General features: G+C 38.5%; 1 protein-coding gene and 1 pseudogene across 2 annotated transcripts in view; one reads left to right on the top strand and one right to left on the bottom strand.

Annotated features, from left to right (window-relative positions):
* Window positions 1–21,907, top strand: part of LOC145543514 (large ribosomal subunit protein uL30 pseudogene) — a 208,818-nt pseudogene that overhangs the window by 28,880 nt on the left and 158,031 nt on the right. The window lies entirely within an intron of this gene.
* Window positions 15,894–16,829, bottom strand: LOC145542681 (olfactory receptor 4D2-like). Its single transcript, XM_081582091.1, has one exon. The coding sequence runs from the start codon at window positions 16,827–16,829 to the stop codon at window positions 15,894–15,896; it is 936 nt and encodes a 311-aa protein (XP_081438217.1).

Below are 21,907 nucleotides of genomic sequence, written 5' to 3'. Positions count from 1 at the left end.
GATCAGCACAGAGTTGGAGGGCCTTCTAGGGAGGTGAAGTGGACTGTGACACCCAGTGAGGGAAAGGTCTCTGACAGCAGTGACTCAAAAACATTTATTATTCTTATGTTTTGACTTGTTCTGTAGATTCTTTTGGATTTTTTTCTTTTTTTTGCTCCCTCAGCTGTAGTTGTCGATTTTATTGACGCTAGTGGAAATAGTGGCTGACTTTATTTTTCTGGGCTCCAAAATCACTGCAGATGGTGACTGCAGATCATGAACTGCTTATTGCCAAATTCAGACTTAAATTGAAGAAAGTAGGGAAAATCACTAGACCATTCAGGTATGACCTAGATCAAATCCCTTATGAGTATACAGTGGAAGTGACAAATAGATTTAAGGGAATAGACCTGATAGACAGAGTGCCTGATGAACTATGGATAGAGGTTTGTGACATTGTACAGGAGACAGGGATCAAGAAAATCCCCATGGAAAAGAAATGCAAAAGAGCAAAATGGCTGTCTGAGGAGGCATTACAGATAGCTGGGAAGAGAAGAGAAGCGAAAAGCAAAGGAGAAAAGGAAAGATATACCCATCTGAATGCAGAGTTCCAAAGAATAGCAAGAAGAGATAAGAAAGCCTTCCTCAGCGATCAATACAAAGAAATAGAGGAAAACAACAGATTGGGAAAGACTAGAGATTTCAAGAAAATTAGAGATACCAAAGGAACATTTCATGCAAAGATGGGCTCGATAAAGGACAGAAATGGTATGGACCTAACAGAAGCAGAAGATATTAAGAAGAGGTGGCAAGAATACACAGAAGAACTGTACAAAAAAGATCTTCATGACCCAGATAATCACGATGGTGTGATCACTCACCTAGAGCCAGACATCCTGGAATGTGAAGTCAAGTGGGCCTTAGAAAGTATCACTATGAACAAAGCTAGTGGAGGTGATGGAATTCCAGTTGAGCTATTTCAAATCCTCAAAGGTGATGCTGTGAAAGTGCTGCACTCGATATGTCAGCAAATTTGGAAAACTCAGCAGTGGCCACAGGACTGGAAGAGGTCAGTCTTTGTTCCAATCCCAAAGAAAAGCAATGCCAAAGAATGCTCAAACTACCACACAATTGCACTCATCTCACATGTTAGTAAAGTAATGCTCAAAATTCTCCAAGCCAGGCTTCAGCAATATGTGAACCGTGAAATTCCAGATGTTCAAGCTGGTTTTAGAAAAGGCAGAGGAACCAGAGATCAAATTGCTAATATCCGATGGATCATCGAAAAACCAAGAGAGTTCCAGAAAAACATCTATTTCTGCTTTATTGACTATGCCAAAGCCTTTGACTGTGTGGATCACAATAAACTGTGGAAAATTCTGCAAGAGATGGGAATACCAGACCATCTGACCTGTCTCTTGAGAAACCTGTATGCAGGTCAGGAAGCAACAGTTAGAACTGGACATGGAACAACAGACTGGTTCCAAATAGGAAAAGGAGTACGTCAAGGCTGTATATTGTCACGCTGCTTATTTAACTTCTATGCAGAGTACATCATGAGAAACGCTGGGCTGGAAGAAACACAAGCTGGAATCAAGATTGCCGGGAGAAATATCAATAACCTCAGATATGCAGATGACACCACCCTTATGGCAGAAAGTGAAGAAGAACTAAAGAGCCTCTTGATGAAAGTGAGAGGAGAGTGGAAAAGTTGGCTTAAAGCTCAACGTTCAGAAAACTAAGATCATGGCATCTGGTCCCATCACTTCATGGGAAATAGATGGGGAAACAGTGGAAACAGTGTCAGACTTAATTTTGGGGGGCTCCAAAATCACTGCTGATGGTGATTGCAGCCATGAAATTAAAAGACGCTTACTCCTTGGAAAGAAGGTTATGGCCAACCTAGATAGCATATTTAAAAGCAGAGACATTACTTTGCCAACAAAAGTCCGTCTAGTCAAGGCTATGGTTTTTCCAGTGGTCATGTATGGATGTGAGAGTTGGACGGTGAAGAAAGCTGAGTGCCGAAGAATTGATGCTTTTGAACTGTGGTGTTGGAGAAGACTCTTGAGAGTCCCTTGGACTGCAAGGAGATCCAATCAATCCATCCTAAAAGAGATCAATCCTGGATGTTCATTGGAAGGTCTGATGTTGAAGCTGAAACTCCAATACTTTGGCCACCTCATGCGAAGGGTTGACTCATTGGAAAAGACCCTAATGCTGGGTAGGATTGGGGGCGGAAGGAGAAGGGGACGACAGAGGATGAGATGATTGGATGGCATAACTGACTCGATGGACATGGGTTTGGGTGGACTCCGAGAGTTGGTGATGGACAGAGAGGCCTGGCGTGCTGCAATTCATGGGGTCTCAAAGAGTCAGACACGACTGAGCGACTGAACTGAACTGATATGTACCATAGCTTTCTTATCCATTCGTTTGCTGATGGACATCTAGGTTGCTTCCATGTTCTAGCTATTGTAAACAGTGCTGTGATGAACACTGGGGTACACGTGTGTCTTTCAATTCTGGTTGATGAAGAAGATTTATATATATTAAAGATTAACAGTAAGGGGAAAAGAACAATAGGGAAGGCAAACAAAGGAATAAATGTAGAAAAACTATAGTAGGTTTAAAAAATTAAAAACTAAAGTTATAAAAAAAATAAAAGTAAAGAAAAAATGGAATAAGAAAGAAAAAAGGAAAAAAAGGAAAACTACACAGAACTGCAAAACCCAAAGTAGACACAGAGGTTTATAATAACAATAAAAAGTGTGACTGAATATACACATACACATACACCTATAAGCAAAATCAAAACAGTCCAACAAAAATAAAGTACAATAGATTGACCTGGCAAACAAAGGAAACCAAAAATTATATCTACCAGGACAAAACTAACTAAAGCACAAATTGGAAAACAAAGCTAAAACAAGGTGCCAGTTCTGTGTAGTTTTCCTTTTTTCTTTCTTCTTCCTTTTTTTTTTTTTTAACTTTTCTCTTTTTTTATAATTTTAGTTTTTAATTTTTTAAACCTATTATAGTTTTTCTACATTTATTCCTTTGTTTGCCTTCCGTACTGTTCTTTTCCCCTTACAATTAATCTTTAATATATATAAATCTTCTTTATCTACCTCCAATTAACTTTGAATATCTATTCTTTCTTTCTTTTCTTTCCTTTCCTTTTAGCATATTTGTTAGTTTTGTTTTCATTGTTTTATTCCCCACTTGGCACCCTGCTCTAGTTTTGTTTTCCAGTTTGTGGTTTAGTTGTTTTGTTCTTAACTGGTAAATAAAATTTTGGATTTCCTTTGTTCACTGGGTCAATCTACTGTACTTTATTTTTTGCTGGACTGTTTTGACTTTGTTCATGGGTGTATATGTTCAGTTCAGTTCAGTCGCTCAGTCATGTCAGACTCTTTGCGACCCCATGGACTGCAGCATGGCCTCCCTGTCCATCACCAGCTCCCAGAATCCACCCAAACCCATATCCATTGAGTCGGTGATGCCATCCAACCATCTCATCCTCTGCCATCCCCTTCTCCTCTGACCTTCAAACTTTCCCAGCATGAGGGTCTTCTCAAATGAGTCAGCTCTTCGCATCAGAGGGACAAAGTATTGGAGTTTCAGCCTCAGCATCAGTCCTTCCAATGAATATTCAGGACTGATTTCCTTTAAGATTGACATAGAGTGTATATGTATATGTATATATTACATTATTTTAATTAATATTTGCCTGATTTTGTAACTGCCATTTTTCTGGGGTTCATCTTTGGCTTCTCATTTTTGGATATTTGTCTTAAAATGGCAATAGGAACATATATATCAATAATTATCTTAAATGTAAATGGATTAAATGCTCCAACCAAAAGACATGTAATCTCATAACAAACCACTTGTGGAATCTTCGTTCCTGGCCAGAGATCAAGCCCTGAGCCTTTGGAGTGGGAGCAGTGACTCCTAGACCCTAGACTACCAGAGAACTAACCCCAGGGAGTATCAAGCAGTGAGAACTCACACAAAGGAAACCACTTGAATACAAGACCCAGCATCACCCAACCACCAGTAGCACCCTGTGCAGGACACCTCATCTAAACAACAAACAAAACAAAAATACAAACCCAATCATTAGCAGACAGGATTACCCCCACTCAGCCTTGCCCATCAGAGGAAAAACAAACAAACAAAACTCAGCACAAATCTCACCCTATATGAAGTTTACCCAAACCAATGAACCAACCTTAAGAGGGCAGAAACCAAAAGTAAGAAATAATTCAATCTTGAAGCCTGGGAAAAGGAAATGCAAGAATCAATTAACATAGACCTAGAAGAATTAAAGAATAAACATACAGAGAAAAACAACACAATTACTGAGATTAAAAATACTCTAGAAGGAATCAATAGCAGAATATCTGATGCAGAAGAAACAAATCAGTGAACTGGAAGATAAAATGGTGGAAATAACTTCTGAAAAGCAGAATAAGCAAAAACAATGAAAAGAACTGAGGATAGTCTCAGAGGCCTCTGGGACAATAGCAAATGCACCAACATTTGACTTATATGGGTCCCAGAAAAAGAAGAGAAAAAGAAAGGGCACAAGAAAATTTTTGAAGAGATTATAGTTGAAAATTTCCCCAACATGGAAAAGGAAATAGTAATCAAGTCCAAGAGGCACAAAGAGTCCCATATCTAAGGAGAAACATACCAAGATAACATACTACTCAAACTAACAAAGACTAAACACAAAGAAGGAATATTAAAAACAGCAAAGGAGAAGCAACAAGTAACATACAAGGGAAACCTTATATACTTAACAGCTGATCTTTCAGCAGAAACTCTGCAGGCCAAAAGGGAATGGCAGAATATATTTAAAGTACATAAAGGGAAAAATCTACAATCTAGAATTACTGTACCCATTAAGAATCTCATTCAAAATTGATGGAGAAATCAAAACCTTTTCAGAAAAGCAAAAGTTAAGAGAATTCAGTACCACCAAATCAGCTTTACAACAAGTGTTAAAGGGACTTATATAGTCAAGAAATACAAAAGAAGAAAAAAGATCTTCAAAATCAACCCCAAACAATTGATAAAATGGCAATAGGAACATATATATCAATAATTATTTTAAATGTAAATGGATTAAATGCTCCAACCAAAAGACACAGACTGGCTGAATGGATACAAAAACAAGACCCATATATATTCTGTCTACAAGAAAGCCACTTCAGACCTCAAGACACGTATAGACTGAAAGTGAGAGAATGGAAAAATATATTCCATGCAAATGGGAAGCAAAAGAAAGCTGGAGTAGCAATCCTCACATCAGACAAAGCAGACCTTAAAGAAGATTAGAAGTGATAAGGAAGGACACTACATAATGATCAAGGGATCAATCCAAGAGGAAGACATAACAATTGTAAATATCTATGCACCCAACACTGGACACCTCAATACATAAGACAAACACTAACAGACATAAAAGGAGAAGTTGACAGCAACATAATAATAGTAGAAAACTTTAACACCCACTCACACCAATGGACAGATCATCAAAACAGAAAATTAATAAGGAAACACAAGTCTTAAATGATACATTAGGTGAGATCATTGATATTTTCAGGACATTCATCCAAATGCAGAAGAATACATCTTCTTCTCAAGTGCACATGGAACGTTCTCTAGGATAGACTACATCTTGGGTCACAAGTCAAACCTCAGTAAATTTAAGAAAATTGAAATCGTATCAAGCATCTTCTCTGACCACAATGCTATGAGACTAGATATCAATTACAAGAAAAAAACTGTAAGGAACACAAACACAGGGAGATTAAACAACACTTTTCTAAATAGCCAACAGGTTACTGAAAAAATCAAAAGGGGAATCAAAAAATTTCTAGAAACAAGTGACAATGAAAACACGACAACTCAAAACCTATGGGATGCAGCAAAAGCAATTCTAAGAGGGAAGTTTATAGCAATACAATCCTACCTCAAGAAACAAGGAAAACATCAAATAGACAACTAATTTTACACCTAAAACAACTGGAAAAAGAAGAACAAAAATCCCCCAAAATTAGTAGATGGAAAGAAATCATAAAGATCAGGGCAGAAATAAATGAAAAAGAAATGAAAGAAACAATAGTAAAGATTAATAAAACTAAAAGCTGTTCTTTGAAAAGATAAACAAAATTAACAAACCTTTAGCCAAACTCATCAAGAAAAAGGGAGAAGAATGAAATCAACAAAATTAGAAACGAAAAAGGAGAGGTTGCAACAGACAATGCAAAATACAATGGGTTATAAGAGACTATTATGGACAACTATATGGCAATAAAATGGATAACCTGGAAGAAATGGACATATACTCAGAAAAGTTCAATCCTCCAAGACTGAACAAGGAAGAAATAGAAATCATGGACAACCCAATTACAAGCAGTGAAACTGAAGCTGTGATCAAAAATCTCATAAAAAACAAAAGCCCAGGACCAGATGGCTTCACAGGAGAATTCTATCAAACATTTAGAGAAGAGCTAATGCCTATCCTTTTAAAACTCTTTCAAAAAATTGCAGGGGAAGGAACACTTTCAAACTCATTCTATGAGGCCACTATCACCCTGATACCAAAACCAGATAAAGACAACACAAAAAAAGAAAAACTACAGAGACAAGGGCTCAGGGCCGGGGCAATGGGATGACCCAGAGGGATGGGATGGGGAGGGAGGTGGGTGGGGGGTCCAGGAAAGGGAACACATGTAAACCCATGGCTGATTCATGTCAATGTATGGCAAAAACTATTACAATATTGTAAAGTAACTAGCCCCCAACTAAAATAAATAAATTTATTAAAAAAAAAAAAAGAAGATACATAATCAGATAAGATGAAGGGCTTCTGTAACTCAAATGAGCTGAATGGCTTAATTCATTCAACAAATGTTGATGTATAAAACCTACTTTATCTGAGGAAGAACTGTAATGAAATAGCAATTCAGCCAAAATCAAAGTCATGGAAAAAAAAAAAAAAGAAAAAGAAAAACTACAGGCCAGTATCACTGATGAACATAGATGCAAAAATCCTCAACAAAATTTTGGCAAACAGAATTCAGCAACACATCAAAAAGCTCATACACCATAATCAAGTTGGGTTTATTCCAGGAATGCAAGTATTCTTCAATATATGCAAATCAATCAATGTGATACATCATATTAACAAATTGAAAGATAAAAACCATATGATCTTCTCAATAGATGCAGAAAAAGCCTTTGACAAAATTCAGCAAACTACCGCACAATTGCTGTCATCTCACAAGCTAGCAAAGTAATACTCAAAATTCTCCAAGACAGGCTTCAACAGAACGTGAACCGTGAACTTGCAGATGTTCAAGCTGGATTTAGAAAAGGCAGAGGAACCAGCGGTCAAATTGTCAACATCCGTTGGATCATCAAAAAAGCAAGAGAGTTCCATATCTACTTCTGCTTTGTTGACTATGCCAAAGCCTTTGACTTTGTGGATCACAAGAGACTGTGAAAAATTCTGAAAGAGATGGGAATCCAAGACGACCTGACCTGCCTCCTGAGAAATCTGTATGCAGGTAAAGAAGCAACAGTTAGAACTCAACATGGAACAACAGATTGGTTCCAAATCAGGAAAGGAGTACATCAAGGCTGTATATTGTCACCCTGCTTATTTAACTTCTGTGCAGAGTACATCATCAGAAATGCTGGACTGGATGAAGCACAAGTTGGAATCAAGATTGCCAGGAGAAATATCAGTAACTTCAGGTATGCAGATGACATCACTCTTATGGAAGAAAGTGAAGAAGAACTAAAGAGCCCCTTGATGAAAGTGAAAGAGGAGAGTAAAAAAGTTGGCTTAAAACTCAACGTTCAGAAAATTAAGATCATGGCATCTGGACCCATCACTTCATGGGAAATAGATGGGGAAACAGTGGAAACAGTGTCAGACTTAATTTTGGGGGGCTCCAAAATCACTGCAGATGGTGACTGCAGCCATGAAATGAAAACTCGCTTGCTCTTTGGAAGAAAAGTTATGACCAACCTAGACAGTTTATTAAAAAGCAGAGACATTACTTTGCCAAGAAAGGTCCATCTAGTCAAAGCTATGGTTTTTCCAGTAGTCATGTTTGGATGTGAGAGTTGGACTATAAAGAAAGCTGAGTGCCGAAGAATTGATGCTTTTGAACTGTGGTGTTGGAGAAGACTCTTGAGAGTCCTTTGGACTGCAAGGAGATCCAACCAGTCCATCTTAAAGGAAATCAGTCCTGAATATTCATTGGAAAGACTGATGCTGAAGCTGAAACTCCAATACTTTGGCTACCTGATGTGAAGAACTGACTCATTGGAAAAGACCTGATGCTGGGATAGATTGAAGGCTGGAGGAGAAGGGGATGACAGAAGATGAGATGGTTGGATGGCATCACCGACTCAATGAACATTAGTTTGAGTAAATCCTCGGAGTTGATGATGGACAAGGAGGCCTGGCATGCTGCAGTCCATGGAAATCTCGATGCCAGAATACTGGAGTGGGTAGCCCTTCCCTTCTCCAGGGGATCTTACATGTAAAAGAATGAAATTACAGACCTAAACAGACAACTGAGTATTACAAAACTCGTAGAGAAAAACATAGCCAGAACACTGATATAAATTGCCACAATATTGTTTTGGATCTGTCTCCTAAAGTAAAGGAAACAAAAGCAAAAATAAACAAATGGAAGCTAATTAAACTCAGCATTTGCACAGCAAAGGAAACCGTCAACAAAGTGAAAAGCCAACCTAGAGAATGAGAAGAAATGTTTGCAAATGATAGGACTGATAAGGGATTCACATCCAACATATATAAATGGCTCATGCAACGCAACAGCCAAAAAACAAAAGTCCCAATTTAAAAATGAATAGAAGATCTGTATAGACATTTTTCTTTTCTTTTCTTTTCTTTTTTTAATATTTATTTGGCTTCTCTGGGCCTTAGCTGCAGTATGCAGAATCTTCGATTTTCATTGCAGCAAGTGAGATCTTTTTAGCTGCAATATGCAGGCTCTTTTAGTTGCAGCATGTGAACTCTTAGTTGTGGCATGTGGATCCTTGCCCACATGAGATCAAATCCTTGCCCCCTGCACTGGGAGCACGGAGTCTTAGCCAGTGGACCACCAGGGAAGTCCCTGAATAGACATTTCTCAGGAAAAATACATATAGCTAACAGGCAGAAGAAAAGATGGTCAATATTGCTAATTATCAGGTAAATGCAAATGAAAATCATAATGAGATATCACCTCATACTTGTCAGAATTGCTATCATCAAAAAGAACACAAATAACAAACGTTGGTGAGAATGTGGGGAAAAGGGAACCCTCATATATTATTGGTGGGAATGTAGACTGGTGCAGCCACTGTGAAAAACAGCATAGGGGTTTCTGAAAAAATTAAAAATAGAACTACTACATGACCCAACAATTCCACTTCTGGATATATTTTCAAAAAATCCCCAAAACACTAATTTGAAAGACACATGTACAATGTTCACAGCAATGTTATTTATATAATTGCCAAGATATGAAAATAACCAAAGTGTCTAAGGTGAATGGATAAAGAAGATGCAGTATGTGTGTGTGTGTGTGTGTGTGTGTGTGTGTGTGTGTGTGTGTGTGTGTATAATGGAATACTACCCAGCCATAAAAGGAATAGAAATTTGCCATTTTCAGCAATGTGAATGGACATGGAGAGTAAGGATGTATTGTACAACACAGGGAATACAATAAATATTTTATAATAACTATAAATGAAGTATAACCTTTAAAATTGTTAGTCAGAATATTGTACACCTGTAACATACGTAATATTATACAGCAACTATTACGTCAATTAAAAAATAACTTAAAAATCTATTATCTCTTGTATGTGGAAGAGTTTCACAGTATATTCTTATCTGTCATAGGCAGATACTTTATTTTGCCAAGTATAAACATTTGCAAAGAATTCAGACCAACCTGGAAATCCTATGCAGTTCAGAAAGCTCTAAGAAGTCAGAAGTTTTTTTTTGTCTTATCTTTTTTTAAAAAAAATTATTTATTTTAATCGAAGGCTAATTACTTTACAATATTGTGGTGGTTTTTGCCATACATCGACATGTGTCCCCCGATCCTGAACACCCCTCCCATGTTCCTCCCCTCCTCATCCCTCTGGGTTGTCCCAGCACACTGGCTTTGGGTGCCTTGCTTCATGCATCAAACTTGTACTGGTTGTCTATTTTACATATGGTAATATACATGTTTCAATGCTATTCTCTCAAATCATCCTACCCTTGCCTTCTCCCACATAGTCCAAAAGTCTGTTCTTTACATCTGTGTCTCTTTTGCTGTCTTGCATATAGGGTCATCATTACTGTCTTTCTAAATTCCATATATATGTGTCAATATACTGTATTGGTGTTTCTCTTTCTGACTTACTTCACTCTGTATAATAGGCTCCAGTTTCATCCACCTCATTAGAACTGACTCAAATGCATTCTTTTTTTATAGCTGAGTAATATTCCATTGTGTATATGTACCACAGCTTCCTTATCCATTCGTCTGCCGATGGACATCTAGGTTGCTTCCATGCCCTGGCTATTGTAAACAGTGCTGCGATGAACATTGGGGTACATGTGTCTCTTTCAGTTCTGGCTTCCTCGGGGTGTATGCCCAGCAGGGGCATTGCTGGGTCATATGGCAGTTCTATTTTTAGTTTTTTAAGGAATCTCTACACTGTTCTCCATAGTAGCTGTACTAGTTTGCATTCCCACCAATAGTTTAAGAGGGTTGCCTTTTCTCCACACCCTCTCCAGCATTTACTGTATGTAGACTTTTTGATGGCAGCCATACTGACCAGCATGAAATGTTACCTCATTGTGTTTTTTAATTTGAATTTCTCTGATAGTGAGTGATGTTGAGCATCTTTTCATGTGTTTATTAGCCATCTTTATGTTTTCTTTTCCTACTTCATGGGGTTCTCAAGGCAATAATACTGAAGTGGTTTGCCATTCCCTTCTCCAGGGGACCACATTTTGTCAGAATTCTCCACCGTGATCCATCCATCTTGGGTGGCCCTACATGGCATGGCTCATAGTTTCATTGAGTTAGACAAGGCTGTGGTCCATGTGATCAGTTTGATTAGTTTTTTGTGATTGTGGTTTTCATTCTCTCTGCCCTCTGATGGATAAGGATGAGACTTACGCTTCCTGATAGGAGAAACTGATAATGGGGGAAACGGGAACTATACAAAAAAGATCTTCATGATCCAGATAACCACAATCGTGTGATCACTCACCTACAGCCAGACATCCTGGAATGTGAGGTCAAGTGGGTCTTAGGAAGCATCACTACTAACAAAGCTAGTGGAAGTGATGGAATTCCAGTTGAGTTATTTCAAATCCTAAAAGATGATGCTGTTAAAGTGCTGCACTCAATATGCCAGCAAATTTGGAAAACTCAGCAGTGGCCACAGGACTGGAAAAGGTCAGTTTTCATTCCAATCCCAAAGAAAGGCAATGCCAAAGAATGTTCAAACTGCTGCACAATTGCACTCATCTCACACGCTTAACTTTAGTTCATTTTAAAATCTGACCATTTAATAAGACAGACTGAAGAATTCCATGGTAGAATTCCCTGGTTAGGACTCAGTACTTTTACTGCAAGGGCCCAAGTTTGATCCCTGGTTGGGGAACGAAAATCCCACAAATTACACATTGTAGCTAAAAAAATAATAATTTTAAAAATTAAATAATAATTTAAACATAAAAAATAAGATAGTCTGAGTTCATGCTAGGGGAGTGAATATGTCTTGTCAATCTCCTTGACTGTCAGATGTCACTATTGATAAAGTGACTAATTAATTGCCTCAATTAATTCCTTATGATTCTGATTTAATTCTCAGTAAGACAGCCTTTGTATATTCTAGTTTATATATTTGTCCTCTCAAGGCACATAAATGAGTATAAAATGTTTACCAAACCACATCTAAAATTCAAAGTTGATTCTTCAGATCAGGATTGTGGATAATTTATCTGTTTTAGAAAATGGTTCTAATATGGCTTGTAGTTTTGAAGTTATTGTATTGGGCTATTTTGAAAGTTCATAAATGTAAAAAGTTAATAAGCTGAAACCTCAGTTAAGTAGAGTTGGGAGACCAGAGCAGGGAGCTCTCACACCCTGTGACAATAGCAGAGCCCAACAGGAAAAAGAAAGACACCTCTCCTTTCCTGGCAAGGACTCAGCCAGTGAAAAGCCGTGAACTCTTTGTTTATTCCTGCCTCCTCAACCTCCTTTCCCTCTCCATAAAAATAGCCTTCTTCTCTTGCCTTGAAGGACTTGCCCATGGGTGCACTTCCACTCACCATTGGTGCAGAGCCTGAACTGCAATTCTCTGCTGATCTTGAAGAAACTCATCTTTGCTGGAGAAATATTTGCTATTTGATTTAGGTCAACATTTGTTAACATAACTGAACGTTATCCTTTTTTAAGAGTAGGAGAGCAGTAAAAGGCAAGTTGGGTATACCTCAATATTTAATGCTGAGAACACAAAAAGAAGACATACATTCTCCTCTCAACAAACTTACAGGCTCATGGGAAAAACAAACCCAGAAATATAGAAATGTACTTCGCAGGGGAGATAGCTTAACTAGAGGAACACGAAAGGTTAACAGACTGAGTAACCATGACTGGGAGAGAGGGGGTGGCTTCCCAGAGGATATAACATTCAGACAGAAGTGAAATTCAAGTGTGTTAGGCAGGCAAAGGAGGGAAAGTGTGTTTCTGGCAGAATAGGGATCTAGAGATGAAATGGTACAGCATACACTTCATGAACCCTGAAAGCCTTGACAAGGCTGGAGCACAGGGGAAAGTGGTGAGACATTAGAGTGCAGAGGAGGCACCAATCACTCTGAATAATGTTAAAATACCAGGCTCCTACATTTACATTTTACCTTGAGGGAGGTTAGAAGCCAATGGAAGAGGTTTGCAAAAGAGTACAGACAAGGGCCCCTGTGGCAGCAGGGAGGAGGAAAGAGGGGAGAGCTGAGAGGATAGACAGAGCGGTATACAGCTCTTCTGTTTATTCATATTCCCATCCGGTTTCAGCAAAGACTTAAGGAAAGCAGTTAAAGGTGTATAATTTTCCTGTGTTCAGGACTCAGCCTATACCAGCTTCAAAATCATTAATGATGTGAGGAGGGTGAAGAGCTAGAGGAGAAAGGGAAAAGGAGATGGGAGCCAAGAAAGAAGGAGGGAGATTAAAAGGTAATTAAGAAAAATCATGAGTGAAAGCTAGTGAACACCTGTTAGTCAAGTAGTCAGAGTGATGGCACATTAGTGACAGGACAAAAGCATTCACACTTCATAGGCTGTAATAGGAACACAGCATGACTGGTGGGTTGTTTCTGGCAAAGAGACAGAGATGCATCACCCGAGTCTAATCATCATGAAGCATCAGACAAATCCAAACTGAAGGATATCCTACAAAATAAGTGGCCAATAATTTTTTAAAGTTCCCAAGATAATAAAAATCAAGAATATCTTCCAGATCAAAAAAGCCTGAAGAGATATGACAACTAAATGCAACACTTGTTTTTGAAGCAGATTTTCTTTCTATGAGACTTTATTGGGATATTTGGCAAAACTTGAGTAGAGGATAAAAATTATAGCAATGTACTGATAGCATATCAATTTTAATGACTGTATGGCAGTAATAGAGGGAAATGACTGTAGAAAATGCAGACAAATATAAGGAATGGTGGGCATCAGGTTAGCAACTTAAGCAGTGTCCTCAAATTGTCAGGAAAAAAGTCCTTTGTACTATACTTGCAACTTTACTGTAAGTCTGAAATATTTCAAAAAGCTTAAAATGTTTTTAAAGTAGACGTTTTTAAGTTAAAAGAACTATGTAGCAAAATATTTTTCTGTCCTCTGAATAAGAAAAAAATTTTAAAAATTTGGTCTCAATAAGAACTAGTACTAAAATAAAAGATTGATATGCCTGACTACATGAAACCTAACAACAAAAATAGAGAAGATAAACCACACACTGGAAGAAGTTATGGTAATAAATCCTGCCAATGCAGGAGACACATAAGAGACATAGGTTCGATCCCGGTGTTGGGAAGATCCCCTGGAGGAGGGCACGGTAACCCACTCCAGTATTCTTGCCTGGAGATTCCCACAGACAGAGGAGCCTTGCGGGCTACAGTCCATAGGGTAGCATGTCCATAGTCAGACATGACTGAAGTGACTTAGCATGCACACATGCATTATAATAAATATAACTGAAAATAGATCATCAACCAGTTATGTAGGAATTCCTACATGAACTAGAAAAAGTCAATAGAAAAACTGAACAAAATGCATTCATGGAAAACCTGAATACAATAAAAAATATGGAAAGAAATGTTAGAGAAATTCAAGTTAAGACTTGTGAGATACCATTTTTACCCACTAAATGGGCAAAAATGATGAAGTTCAACAATATCCACTGTTAGGAGAACATGAATTAATGGGAACACTTCAGCACTGCTGATGAAGATGAATGAGATACAACTTTGGAAAACCATTTGGCACTTCTTTTGTAAAGGTAAATGTTTGAAGATGTCATGAATCAGCAAGTCCACTTCAAGGTAAAGACCCATAGCTCCTCAACAAAACAGCTAGAGACAAGTAAATATGCAAAAGAGTACTGTTGGCTAGAATGAAAACTGGGCATAATCCCCAAAAGCTAATTTTCATAATGGGATATTATACAGCAGTATAAATGAATAAATTAATCCAAAAAGAATAATATGCAGCATTTAAAATACATGTACACCCATGGCTGATTCATGTCAATGTATGGCAAAACCCACTACAATATTGTAAAGTAATCAGCCCCCAATTAAAATAAATAAATTAAAAAAAGACATATTGTTGAGTGAAAAAAACAGAATATTATATGCAGTCTGATATATTTATAAAACTCAAAGAAGCAAAACATAACAATAAACTGATTTTTTAAAAATGTGGTAAAACTATTTTTATAAGCAATAGAATGATAAACATAAAATTCAGAAACATAGTTTCATCTGTAGAAAAGTGATGTGATGAGAGAATCTATGGGTAGGTAGGTATAAGCTTTTGGTACCCTATGGTTCTTGAATTGAGTAGCAGGTATATGAATGTTCACATAATAGTGTTTTACAACTTACATGCATTTTACACATAATCTTTTGCTTGTAATAATTATACTATATTAAAAGGTAAAGAGAAAAAATTACATATTCATGATAATTTCAAACTTGAAAATTGAATCAAATAAAATATATGGTTTACTCAATGTTTTCTCACAATTTTTTGGACTTGATTCTTATAATAAAGCTGGGAAGTGTGGGGTCAAACACTAAATTCAATAACTTTGTTGAAGAAAAAGTTATGAGTTCAAGAGAGGCCAAGTGTCTCATTCAAGCTTATCTATTTGGTAAATGATGGGTTAGGGTCTCCAAGGCTTAAGACTCTAAATATTGTAGTTTTCAACAATCCAGACTCACACCTAAATGGGGTACAGGAAAAATAGGTCAAATACAGAAAACAGAACTGCTCTTCTGGGGAAATGCTGTCATCCTAAGAGGAAACTGTCTACCAAAAAGGCAAAAAGGAGGGTGTGGCTTTCCAGAATGTTTCCATGGCAACACATCTTATTGTCGTAGGAGTGTTCAAACAATACACCACATTAAAAAAGGATATTTTCCTTCTTCCTAAAAATCTGAATAAGTTGTTTAGTTTTGATACTCATTCACTTCTACAATGACCCTCACAGCACATCCACAAGCTATGAAGAGGACAGATATGACAGCTGCTTCTCCACTTTACAAGTAGAAAACAAAGTCAAAGAGAAGTGACCCACTATCACTCTCTTTTACAAAGCAGCCAGCGCCTCCCTAATCTCTTCACTGCTGCCTGCATCTCCTGGTTCCTCAGGGTGTAGATCATGGGGTTGAGCATGGGAGTCATGACCGTGTGGCTGATGGATACAGCCTTGTCCATGGAGAAGGAGGTGAAGGGCCGGGCATAGAGGTAAATGCTTGGAATGAAGACCATAGACACCACGACAATGTGGGTGGTGCAGGTGGAAGCTGCCTTCCTCCTCGCCTGCCCTGAGTGGGACCTCAGCATCACCAGGATGACTGAATAGGAGACCAGGAGGAGGAGGAACCAGATGACATCCAGCATCCCACTGTTGCAGATCATGAGGAACTCCAAGACAGAAATGTCAGTGCAGGCAAGTCTCAGAACTTGTGGAACATCACAGTAGAAGTTATCTAGGACATTGGGGCCACAAAAAGGCAGTGGGAGCATCAGGACCAGTTGGGAAATGGAATGAACAAAACCTACCATCCAGGCTGTCACGACCAGCCCCACACAGAGCTGAGTGTTCATGATGGTGACATAGTGGAGGGGCCGGGAGATGGCAACAAGGCGGTCATAGGCCATCACTGAGAGGAAGAAGACTATGGCACCCCCCAGAAAGTGGAAGAAGAAGACCTGAGTCATGCAGCCCTGGTAGGAGATGGTCTTCTTCTCAGCACGCAAGTCCATCAGCATCTTTGGGGCAGTGACTGAGGAGAAACAGAGATCTAAGATAGCCAGATTTCTCAGCAGAAAATACATGGGTGTGTGGATCCTGGAATCAGAGGTCACCGTGACCATGATGAGGAGGTTTCCCATGACAGTGGTGGTGTAGACAAACAGGAACACAAGAAACAAGACGAGCTGGAGCTCCTGAGTCTGGGAGAGCCCCAGGAAGACAAATTCTGACACACATGTGTGGTTCCCTGATGCCATGATGTCTTCTCCATACACCTAAGGAAAACACACCACAGACAGAGATGCATGAAGTTACTATGTGCTGTTCTAGTGCTCAGTGGTTCAAAGCAATTGTCCAAGTCCAAATGATGGACATTCTCATCTGTAGATCATAATACCATGTTCTGATATAAGTGGCCTCGTCTTTGGAGATTTCACTAGTTGATGCTGGAATACACATTCATGAGATATCTTAAAGCCATCCAGAGACACCTATCTGCTTTTCAAAGATTCAGTATAATGTAGTGGTGGGAAAACAGAGTCCAACAGAACCAGGGTCAAATTTCAGAACCTTATATTCCATGAGATTTGACCTTGAGTAAGTTATTTACCTGAGTCTGTTTCCACATCTCTAAGAAATTTTCCTTTCTAGAAATTTTCCATGGAATTAAATAACATATAAGGTTTCTAGAACAGTGCCTGGAATAATAAATACTCATCCCTCTCTTCTGTGTAGTGTCCTAATCTAAATAAACCCATGTTCCAGTCTCTAATACATTTTTTGTACCAGTCATTTATCAAGCAACAGTTAACACATTACAATATGAATGGACTTTTCATGAGTCTAGGTTTTCCCCCTATAATTCAACTCTAAGCTCCCAGAGATATAAATATGTACCTTATAATTTATTCGTGCCCTACCATGCACACTTTGCTGATAGTCAATATTGAAAAATTATGTGGTGTTGATTCTGGGTGGGTGAAAAGCTACAGGGAGTGCCTCCTCTGACTGATGTAGGTGGTCCCTTACTGGGAGAAGTAACAGGACACATATAATATGTGTCCTGAGACAAGAAAAGAGGGAGAGGGGTTCTCTGGATTAAGAAATGGGTGATGGATCTTGTACAAAGGAGACTGGAATACTCAAAGAAACAATTTTAGAAGATATTACTGATTACAAGGGAGAAAACAAAGGAAGATATTGAAACAAGAGAAACAGAATAGGCAAAGGAATAAATAAGGTGGATTAAAAGGAAGGGAGAAGAAGGAAGAGGAATGGGAAGGAGGAGGGGCAGGGGTGGGAATGGGAACAAAGATGAAGAAAGACACGGAGAGTGAGAGATAGGGGTGACAGGTGAGGGTTAAGGGGCTTCCTCACTCCCCCTGCCTTGCCTCACTCCCCTTCCTCACCTACCTCCTACAATCTATTGTCCATCAGAGGTCATTTTAGTCTCATCCTTCTGCTTCCATCTGCAGCCACTCCAGTCCATCTTCTATGTCACTGTCACAGAGCTTTCTAAACTCATATCTCATCATCTTCCTCCCTCATTATAATCTTTTAATGAGTATCGAGGGCCCACAGCTTAAAACTCAAACTCTTAGGAGTGATCTAATGGGTTAATTCAGGGTTGACATATATGCTTACATACATGTAACTCCCTCTCAGTATGTCACACCAAGCTTTAAAATGTAGCCTCCAAAACCTCAATGAGGTATCATTTCACACCAGTCAGAATGGCTGCTATCCAAAAGTCTACAAACAATAAATGCTGGAGAGGGTGTGGAGAAAAGGGAACCCTCTTACACTGTTGGTGGGAATGCAAACTAGTACAGCCACTATGGAGAACAGTGTGGAGATTCCTTAAAAAACTGGGAATAGAACTGCCGTATGACCCAGCAATCCCACTGCTGGGCATATACACCGAGGAAACCAGAATTGAAAGAGACACGTGTACCCCAATGTTCATCGCAGCACTGTTTACAATAGCCAGGACATGGAAGCAACCTAGATGTCCATCAGCAGACGAATGGATAAGGAAGCTGTGGTACATATACACAATGGAATATTACTCAGCCATTAAAAAAAATACATTTGAATCGGTTCTACTGAGATGGATGAAACTGGAGCCCATTATACAGAGTGAAGTAAGCCAGAAAGAAAAACAACAATACAGTATACTAATGCATATATATGGAATTTGAAAGATGGTAACGATAACCCTATATGCGAGTCAGAATAAGAGACACAGATGCATGGAACAATTTTATGGACTCTGAGGGAGAAGGTGAGGGTGGGACGTTCTGGGAGAATAGCATTGAAACATGTATATTATCGTATGTGAAACAGAACACCATTCCATGTTCGATGCATGAGACAAGGGCTCAGGGCCGGGGCAATGGGATGACCCAGAGGGATGGGATGGGGAGGGAGGTGGGTGGGGGGTCCAGGAAGGGGAACACATGTAAACCCATGGCTGATTCATGTCAATGTATGGCAAAAACTATTACAATATTGTAAAGTAATTAGCCCCCAACTAAAATAAATAAATTTATTTAAAAAAAAATAAAAAATAAAAGGATGAAGAAATTGGCCAAAAATAAATAAATAAATAAAATAAAATGTAGCCTCCATCTACCTTTCTCATCAGTATCCTTGTTACCCAGGAACTGATTGTTGTTCAAGGAATCCATAGTCTCTCACATATGCCATATGCCATATGCTTGGATATATCTGTAGCTTTGGGAATGAATTGTGTTTCCTGAAATACCTTCTACAACCTTCTCAACTTAGAAGTTTCCAGATATCACCTTTTCTGTGACTTCTTCTCCATTTCTCCCATGCAGAATTAATCCCTAACTTCTCAGGGTTCCAATAACATTTTATAAGTTCTCTTAGTTATAGCTTTTATCATTTATTTTCTGTTGTCTCTCTTAGCTAGATTGTAAATTCAATTACTTAGTAGCCCCATCATCTAGAAAACAACTCTGATCTAGCAGTTACTCAAAAAAGCTTGCTAAGATAATGCATTAGTAGGTAATTGTGTTATCTTGTTCAACGTGGCCAAGTAGAAAATTTTGTGGTGTATTCTGTTATCCTTTGCTTTCAGCATTCTCCCTCTAAATCACAAGACCAAGTTTTCACTTGGTTGTGAAAAGCTTAGTTTTGCACATGCAACTTGAGGAATCTGTTTACAATACCTCAGTTTCCCTGCATTACTTTTTGATGCTCTCATCACATTTATGAATTACTTCTATCAAGTCTATATCATCTGTTTATTCTCTCCACCCTCCAGCAAGTGTTTCTGGATACTTCTTACAGCTGCTCTATACACAGCTGAGGAAAGCCTGGGTCTCTTACCTTCTTTAAGCCCAGAATGGTAGAGAGTCTTCAGGTCTAACATCTTCTTGAAGATCCTTTTTCTGCTTTAGTTTTAGTTTACCAGCCACTGCCCATACATCATGTGTACAACAAGGGGTGTGACTCAAGCAGGAGGGAATATCCTTAGGGAGAAACTACTGGACTCACTCAGGAAACAGGGCTGGGCCGATTACCACTGGGGACAAGGGAGCAATGGGAGTTGTTAAAAAGTTTCAAAATGCCTCAAAAACACATATTCATTAAGAGCTATTCCCTTGGGGTCAAAAGGACCAGGACAATATAATTTTATAGACTTGTAGAATATAGAATTCTCAGGCCAGGATCCAAAAGGACAAGAGTCTCTTCAAAAGAAACCAACTCTCTGAAAGTTTTAGAAGAAATTACTTCTTAGAACAGTGGTTCTTACCTGTGAGACAATCACCTGGAATGCCTCTTAAAAGACAAACGACTGTGCTATGCCCCAGACTTTCTCATTTAGTTGGTCAATGATAAGGCCAAGAATTTGCATTTATAGCAAGTTCTCAGATGATGCTGATGCCCCTGTTCTGGGGACCACACTTTGAGGCCCATGGACTTTCTCATCAGCACAGGGACTGTTCTCTCTGTCGCGCAATCTTTGAGATAACTGGTCTGATTTCGTTCCTTCTTCCCCTTCTTCTTCTTTTCATCTTTTTCTCTTACTTTTAAGCCTAATTGATCTTTTCCTAGGGAAATTTGTAGGTGGAAAAATACTTGTAGACTACAGTGGAAACTTACTGCCCTGTCAACCTTGTCCCTTAGTTTGCCAACTAAAGCCCCAAAATTGATTAACCACTCATACCGATGTCAACATTCTTTACATGTGAATTCTTACCACCGCTGGCACAAGGATTGGTAAAGGAAACACACATTTTTTTCATTATGAAGAATTGCTCAAAACTGGAATTAACTGGCATTGTAATCTTGATGTGCTGTAAAAATTATCTGACTTCCATTAATCTATATTTCTGTCTTTGTGCCAGTACCATACTGTCTTGATGACTATAGCTTTACAGTATAAGCCTGAAGTCAGGAAGGTTGATTTCTCCAGTTCTATTCTTCTTTCTCAAGATTGCTTTGACTATTCGAGGTTTTATATGTTTCCATACAAATTGTGAAATTATTTGTTCAAGTACTGTGAAAAGTACCATTGGTAGCTTGATAGGGATTGCGTTGAATCTATAGATTGCTTTGGGTAGTATACTCATTTTCACTACACTGATTTTTCCAAAACACGAACATGGTATATTTCTCCATCTATTTATGTCATCTTTGGTATCTTTCATCGGTGTTTTATAGTTTTCTATGTATAGGTCTTTGTTTCTTTTTTTTTTTTTGAAGTTTTTAAATTATTTATCTATTTTTTAAAATAAATTTATTTATTTTAGTTGGGGGCTAATTACTTTACAATATTGTAGTGGTTTTTGCCATACATTGACATTAATCAGCCATGGGTTTACATGTGTTCCCCATCCTAAACCCCCTCCCACCTCCTTCCCCATCCCATCCCTCTGGGTCATCCCATTGCCTCAGCCCTGAGCATTTGTCTCATGCATCGAACCTGGAATGGTGTTCTGTTTCACATATGATAATATACATGTTTCAATGCTATTCTCTCAGAACGTCCCACCCTCACCTTCTCCCTCAGAGTCCATAAGACTGGTCTATGCATCTGTGTCTCTTATTCTGTCTCGCATATAGGGTTATCATTACCATCTTTCAAATTCCATATATATGCATTAGTATACTGTATTGGTGTTTTTCTTTCTGGCTTACTTCACTCTGTTTAATGGGCTCCAGTTTCATCCATCTCAATAGAACTGATTCAAATGTATTCTTTTTAATGGCTGAGTAATATTCCATTGTGTATATGTACCACAGCTTCCTTATCCATTCGTCTGCTGATGGACATCTAGGTTGCTTCCATGTCCTGGCTATT

This window comes from Giraffa tippelskirchi, chromosome 3, assembly GCF_054371585.1.
Source record: "Giraffa tippelskirchi isolate mGirTip1 chromosome 3, T2T-mGirTip1v1.2.pri, whole genome shotgun sequence".
NCBI lineage: Eukaryota > Metazoa > Chordata > Mammalia > Artiodactyla > Giraffidae > Giraffa > Giraffa tippelskirchi.
The sequence above is the reverse complement of the archived record's forward strand: the minus strand, read 5'-3'. Positions and strand labels throughout refer to the sequence as shown.

Excerpts from the sequence above, each read along its gene's own strand:
- LOC145542681 (XM_081582091.1), bottom strand. The coding sequence starts at position 16,829 with ATGGCATCAGGGAACCACACATGTGTGTCAGAATTTGTCTTCCTGGGG.